At 38.5% G+C, this 7,705-nt stretch overlaps 1 protein-coding gene across 3 annotated transcripts in view; it reads left to right on the top strand.

The window, feature by feature from the left end:
* Window positions 1–698: 698 nt before the first annotated feature.
* The window catches only part of EIF2AK4 (eukaryotic translation initiation factor 2 alpha kinase 4), a 55,530-nt gene continuing 48,523 nt past the window's right edge, over window positions 699–7,705 (top strand). The window contains exons 1-3 of one of the 3 annotated variants that reach the window (XM_058162125.1): window positions 699–1,036; window positions 1,975–2,090; window positions 3,788–3,890. In XM_058162125.1, the coding sequence (XP_058018108.1) occupies window positions 875–1,036; window positions 1,975–2,090; window positions 3,788–3,890 (381 nt within the window). In that variant the 5' untranslated portion in view covers window positions 699–874. The remainder of the gene's footprint in view (window positions 1,037–1,974; window positions 2,091–3,787; window positions 3,891–7,705) is intronic. The other 2 variants (XM_058162124.1, XM_058162123.1) reach the window with 2 other exon arrangements.

The following is a 7,705-nucleotide window of genomic DNA, read 5'->3' as shown; positions in this document are numbered from 1 at the left end:
GAGCCGAAGCTGCTAATTGAAGCCAGCAGCTGCCACCAGAGAAAGCAAATGGAGGGAAAGTGCCTGGTGGGACCCAAATTGGCTTCATGAAATCCACAAGCCTCAGCACCCTCTCTCAACAACCAAACCATTCAAACTAGAAAACAGCTTGAACTTCGTTTAGGAAGTAGAATATCTAGAAAGCACAGGCCAGACAGCCTCTGTAGGGAGGATTAAGCTAAAGAGATAACCTAGGCAGGGTCTCTAACCTTGGCAACTTTAAGACTTGTGGACTTCAACTCCCAGGTTGGAGACCCCTGGCCTAGGCTGTCATAGAAGATTGAGGAAGGTAAGTCTGCCCTTCTTCAGCCACAAAGACCTTATACAGCTGGGGAGGGAAAGTTGACCATATATTTGGGGTGAGATAATCCCCTCCTATATATATATATAAGAGGCGTGCATAAGAGCACCAGCGTGCCTACTGTCCCTGTCCTAATGTTCCCTTTAGTTGTATTCATTTTATGTATTCAATTCATGCTTATACTTATATATATTATTTAATATGTATTTGACTAAATAAATAAATAAATAAATAAATAAATAAATAAATAAATAAATAAATAAATAAATAAATAAATAAATAAATAAATAATAAAGAGCCACGGGGAGGGGAGGGGAGGGACGTCTTGGATAGAAAGCCACGGACACAGCTTCATCCGCAAAGCAGCGCCAACTCCACTCTAGGTTCCTGCTTCCCCGTCGACGCAAGGGGCAGCACCGGCCTTCGGCGGGGCCTGCAAGCAAGGCGGAAGAGCGGCGCTATCCCGCCCACCACCGTGGCGACTAGGCAAGGGCCCGGCCTTCTGCCCGCCGGGCTTTAATAGCTGGCGCTGAGATGGCCCATTCGAACGGGGTCTTGCAGCCGCGAGCCGAGACGGCCGAAGTGACCGCGGAGCAACCGGAGAGCTACCAGCTGAGGCAAGAGAACGAGCTGCAGGTGCTGGAGTCCATCTACGGGCGGGACTTTCAAGACCTGCGTCTTGGCCGGCCGTGGAAGGTAATACGAAAAGGCTGGCCGGGTTTCCAGTTTGTCGGTGTTGTGCAGATCAGGGGTCTCCAACCTTGGTCCCTTTAAGACTTGTGGACTTCAACTCCCAGAGTTCCTCAGCCAGCTTTGCTCCAAGGTTGGAGACTCCTGGTGCAGATGATGTCCAGTGTTTGCAAGTTGGGAATCCAAGCAGAAGCTGGTGTAGATGTAGATTTATTGATGTCTGCGTTAAACGGGTTTAAAGGTGGCTGGAAGTTCTTTTTTTGAGACTGAACTTTTGGTTTTGTTTGCCTGAGTCGCCCCAATCCTTGTTTTCACCTGTCCTTTCCTAAGATTGTCCGCTTGAAATTCAGTCAGGATTCATTCACAACCAAAGAAAAAATGAAGACCCTATACTATAGAATTTCTCACTTATATATTTCCGTGGATTCCTAAAAATATATGTTCATCATATACACATCTGTTATTGTTAATAACAAGTCCTACTGTTTCAAGTAGTAACAATTAAAAGACTGAACATGTACACCCAACCTGCTACCTGATAAAATGATTTCTTAATATGACTGTATATCAAAATGAGCAATTAGGATAAAAAGTATGAAAGGGATTTTTTTTTTCTTTTCCCAAGTGTTGTTGCTGTTTTGTGAATGTGTTGTGAATGTGAAAACCATCAACAACTTACTTTCAATAAGTAATTATGTTTTACTTAAACATAATTAGCAAGGTTATTACTTCCCCAAAGACTATGGTTTTCCCCAAGACATTTATATGACTCTTGATACAATCTTTCCTTATTAAAAGCTCTTTCACATATTTAGTTTGCAATTTCCCTTGAGAAAAAATTCCGCTTACCAGAAAAATAAAAACTTTGAATTGGTTCTTGTGGTCAGATCAAAAGTCTTTGAGGGTTTGTTGAGCACATTCAGATTATTTTTTTAATGTTGCAGATACGGGAGTCTCCTGAACTCAATCTGGTCTTGAGACCTCAGGGATTAACTGGTGACCATGAAGTCTATGCCAAAGTTGATTTATGGGTCAAGTGTCCCCAAACCTATCCCGATATGTGAGTAAATTAAAAAAATCTATTTTATACTTTTTATAAAATTAAAAAAAGAAAACAATTTTTCCTGAAAAATCTGGACATAACGTAACAATGGATATGAATGAATGAAAGGATTGAGGAAGCATGCATTGGGATGGGAAGCAGACTGGATTGGGGCAAATGTTCTGTGCCTTCACAGATAATTTGGAGTACATTTCTTACTGCCCTTGCTCATTGTTCTTGTAAACAGGGCCTCAATCCAAAACATTTAGACAAACCAGATGTTTTCTACCTGAAAATTCCTTTTGTTGTATGCATGCAATGTGTATCAGTACCAGTAGCTCAGAGTACCTTTTATCAGATTAAGATGGTATATGTCATCTGCAGCCCAAATCAGAGAAGGTATTTTTGCTTCAATTATTCATAAACCAGTGACCTCCAGAATGGTATAAACCCATTTATTTGCTTGAAGCTTCTGATATTGATATGTATCACTTTTACTGGTACATTTCCAGATTTAATTAAAAAATAGGTCTGTTGGATTATCTTTCTTTCCACATATAATATAATCTGGCACTGTTTCCCCTCACTTTACAATCCTCAGTAGAGCCCCTGTGAAGCTGCTTCCTTTTTCTTGACTGACCCACAGAACTGCCTGCTACTTTTCTGGGGAGGAAGGGGAATAAAGGGAGTCACCGACTGTGTGGAAAACTGTACCCCCATCCTCCATCCTGGTATGTTCCCAGGGGTCATCTCCCTTTTGGAAGGAACAAACTTCATACATTAACCACCTGTGCACCTCAGCCAGCTCTACTCACCAGCAGGCATCCAAATCATCCATCCCTCACTACCTACTGCCGTTAACAGATTTCAGATTCCGGCCTGATCCCAAAGCCGTCAATAGAAATGGGCAAGAGGACAGCAATCCATTTCTCCTTGTATCACACAACCTACAGGTTTCTAGAAAGTATAGTTGAAGGGCACAATCACGTGACTGCAGCTAACTGGCAATGCATAACTTTGGGAATACAACTGATGTAAAGGTCCTTGAAATTTCAGTTATAGGAGTAAAAGATCCTGGATTCTGGATGCATTTTTAAAGTTAACCTATTTGAGATAGCTTAATTCAAAAATTGCTGCCGTATGATGCACCATTTCACCCAGTTGAAAGTTACAAACAGGAGAGCTTTTGTACTATATGGGTAGATGCTCTAATGGCTTTCAGAACTCAACATTTGTGAATCAATTTGCATGTAAAAACGTATGTGTTTATATAACTCTGCCTGGGACTTCTGGCTTAAAAAAACTTGTGAGGCAACTTTTAAAATATTTGCTGGTAAATCTCAGCAATTCTGCTTTCTCAGTGTTGCTTAATATTTTTAGGACACAAGAAATGGCTGGTTTTACAATGGTTCTTTAGAAACTATTTAATCTAGACTTCTTTGATTTAAAATTATTTTTAAATGTTTTATATTATTTAATAGCTGTTTAAATTAATTGGTTCTTTTGAAATGTGTAAATACACTTTTATAATCTTTTATTACAATTATGTTCTATTGTGTTTAGGTAAGGACCTTACAATAAAAGGTGGTCGACTAGTCTTTTAAATAGGTCAATAACATGTTTTCATGATTTATTGGAAATAATAGTACTGTGGTATAACTTGGGTAACTCCTTGTAAAACTCCTGTTCTAGTGATTTCTTTTTCTTCCCTCTAGTGTTCCAGAAATAGAACTTAAAAATGTGAAAGGCTTATCAAATGAAAATATAAACTTGTTAAAATCCAAACTAGAGGTATTAGCAAAAGAGCGTTGTGGAGAGGTAAGTGTGTAAATTTAACTCTAGATGTTGAGCGACATTGTTGGTATAATATTTGAGATTTCAAATGAATATGGCAAATTGTGTGTGCATGCACATGTGTGTTTTGTAAATATGACCTTCAGTTTTGAGCAAAATAGATTTTTTCTCCAGTAATTTCTATTAGCTGAAAAGTTTATACCAGAAGCATTCACCATATATGTTGCAGATTATGCATTGGTGGTCCTTCACACCATATGCGCTAACATCTTTATCTTTACTCTGTAAGCAATCTGAGATTAGTTTTGCTTCTAATAGCTACTTCTGTAATACTGTGATCTTGAGACCTTTCCATTTCTTTCTTTAAATCATTTCCAGATATGTGTCGTCTTGCTAGAATGTCCTTTTTAGTGCTGTGTGTTTTATTTTTGTTTACTAATTTTTTTATTGCACTTCTGTACTGCTGTAGTAATAATAATAACAATAACTCAGTGGTAATCAGTGAAAATACAAAGAACCATACCATTGCAATACTATTATAATAAAAACAAAACAGTAATGAAATGAAGATCCATAATTAAATAAAGATAAAAATAGACAAGCACAGGTATCAAACCCATTGTAATAAAAGCAACTTTACAGTTGAAAAGGCACTAAATAAAAATTCTGTTTTAACAGCCTCGGGGAACGAAGTTAGTATACGGACCAACCTATGGAAGGAGGCGTTTTATAATTATTAATTAACTTATACATTACTTTTTTTATATAGCCTTGTGTTACTTTTTATCATGCTTGATTAGAGGATTTTAAAAATCTTTTTGATTACTTTGTGAATTTTCATTATTTAGCAGAGATAGCTATATGAGTGTTTATTATAATATTCTTGCAGAATATTAACAGGCTTTCATTAGCGTTGACAGTACACCATTAATGCTGAGAGAGATAGTAATATCTAGTTACCTTTAATAAGCTCAGTGAGGTAGATTGAATGGTGCACTTGCACAGCACACACACACACACACCACAAAAGCTGTAGGTTACACAGAAAGTTGGGGGGAAAAACATCCCAGAAGAAGCAGTGGTGCATCACACAAATAATGTTTCCCAAAATACACAAATATACCTGCGAAGTCACCAGAAATTAGGCTTCTCTTGAAACATCATGTTGGTGAGCCTTCTCTTTAAGGCTAAATAACTCTTTAGAATTAAGGATTTCTGAATGGACTGCCTCCTAGCACTATATGCTATTGTTACCTGCCCCTCTTTATCAAGGGAGAAATGACTTTTACTCTCTTAGTGAGATTTAATTGTAGCCAAGTCATGTCATCTCTCTCATAAATGCTTGCTTTTCAGTGTTACTTATGTTAGTATGTGTTTTGAAGTAATTTAGTACTTTTATTTGCAATTTTTTTGCTTTATCTTGTTTTTATGCATTGCAACACACCATAAGATAATAATTTGTAATCCTCCTTCAACAAGTGAGAATGCATCGATACAAATGGGTTCTAGAATGTTGCTACAGAATGTGGAGGAAACTTTTCTAATTATCTGAATAGTTCCTGTTTTCCCAAACTAGGAAATCCTGTTCTATTGTTTGATGGAGCTACATATTATATATTACTTTCCAATAACAGTGTGCCTAATAAAATAGAGCAGAAATGTGTGTGTTCATGTGATCAAAGACCTTGAGACTAAAACATATAAAGAACAATTGCAGGATTTGGGTTTGGCTAGTCTAGAGAAAAGAACAACTAAAGGTGACATGATAGCAGTATTCCAATATTTGAGGGGCTGCCACAAAGAAGAGGGGGTCAAATTATTCTCCAAAGCATCAGAGGGAAGGACAAGAAATGATGGGTAGAAACTAATCAAGGAGAGAAGCAACCTGGAATTAAGGAGAAACTTCCTAACAGCAAGAACAATTAACCAGTGGAATAGGTTACTTTCAGAAATCGTGGGCGCTTCATCACTAGAGGTTTTTAAGAAGAGATTGGATAGCCCGTTGTCTGAAATTCTATAGGAACCTCTTGTTGAGCAGGGGGTTGGACTAGAAGATCTCCAAGGTCCCTTCCAGCTCTATTCTGTTTTTTCTTTGAGTCAGTGTTGATTCCTGGACATAGTCCCTTCAGCTTTCTTGGCAAGATTTTGGAAGTCCTATGTCATTGCTTCCTTAGTAGGGTTGAAAGAGAGAATGACTGGCCCAAGGTCACCCAGCTGGCTTTATGCCTAAGATCAAACTCACTCGGTGCCATAACCACTATACCAACTTGGCTCTAGAGCAGAAATTGGCATGAATAAATGAAGTGATTAATACCCCCCCTTTTTTTGCAGCCAATTAAACATAACAAAGTTGCATTGCCAATTTCCAAAGTTTCAAATGCAATTTAGGCTTGAGAAGAATGAAGGCTACATATCTACAGCAATAATGTCTATGATATTTTTCTGCCAAAAAAAACAAAAGCATTAATTTTGAACTTGGAACATTTTGATTATCTATTCAAAGCAGAAATGATATCTTTAGAAGGATATGAATGTGCAATCATATTTCATCAAGGTGAACTGGATAAGTAAATTAATGGGACAGATCAATACAAAGTTCTCTTTTTTACTGTTATGATTATTGTTAAGTGTAAATGTTAAAAATGATTAATATCTCTTTAAATATCTGTAGAGACAGAATAATGTTAATGCATACAAATACTGTCAAATGCAAATTACTAATGACTTTTTAATACATATACTGTATTTTTTGCACTATAAGACGCAGTTTTCCACCCACCCTCCAAAAGTGGGTGGAAATTCTGTGTGTCTCATAGAGCAAATATTGCAGCGGGGAGGGGAGGGGGTTGGTGTGGCGGCAGCATACAACACTGTTGCTGGGGAACACTGCAGCCTTCAAGCAGTTGATTGGCAGTTGGATTGGCCTCCCAGAATACCACCAATCAGCTGTTCTAGGTAGTGGTACCCGTTCGCTGCCACTGATTGCCGCTGCGGCCAATCACCACCGCCTATTCGCTGCTGCCCAATTGCCATTGCCCGTTCACCACTTATCGCCACTGATTGGGTTATAAACAGGTGGTGGTGATTGGACAGTGGTGAATGGGTGGTGGCGATTGGCAGCAGCGGCAAATGGGGGGCAGCAAACAGGTGCCGGTGGTGATAGGCAGAGGCAGCAGTGATCTCCGCCAGCTAGAACAGCTGATTGGTGGTATTCCAAGAAGCCAATCCAACCGCCAATCAGCTGCTCAGCAGCAAAGGCTCCAGCTTTTCCTGTCAGAGGCAGCAGACACAGAAGAGGCAGGCTGTTTGCTGTTTGTTGCAAGGACGCTAGCCAGATGAATACTGGATGAATGCTGGGAGGCAGAAGCAGATTTTTTTTCTTGTTTTTCTCCCCTAACGCTAATGTGCATCTTATAGTCCGGAGCGGCTTATAGTGCAAAAAATACGGTATATAGTTTCATCCTGAATCACTTTTGAGAAATTATTTTGATTCTGCTTTAACTAGTAGGATTTAGAACTGTAATACTTTTAAAGACAATTTGTTATGCCTTACCACCAAGGTATGCATTCAATAAAAATGCTTATGATACTCATTGTTGAAATAGGACAGGATCTTCTGAAGTCAAGTTTAGTTGAGTCTTGTGCTGGTTTAGTTATTTAGCTTAAAAGAAAAAAGTCAAAATCAGTTGTGTTTCATTGAAGGATGTGCTGTTGTATATATAAGTGCAGCCAGTGCAAGCATTTAAACAGTTGTGTCAGTAGACTAGACTAGAATAGACTAGACTAGACTAGACTAGACTAGAATAGAATAGAATAGAATAGAATAGGACCTTGGAGGT

The sequence above is a fragment of the Ahaetulla prasina genome, chromosome 1, assembly GCF_028640845.1.
Source record: "Ahaetulla prasina isolate Xishuangbanna chromosome 1, ASM2864084v1, whole genome shotgun sequence".
NCBI classification, from domain to species: Eukaryota; Metazoa; Chordata; class Lepidosauria; order Squamata; family Colubridae; genus Ahaetulla; species Ahaetulla prasina.
This window is presented reverse-complemented; position numbering and strand designations above follow the sequence as displayed.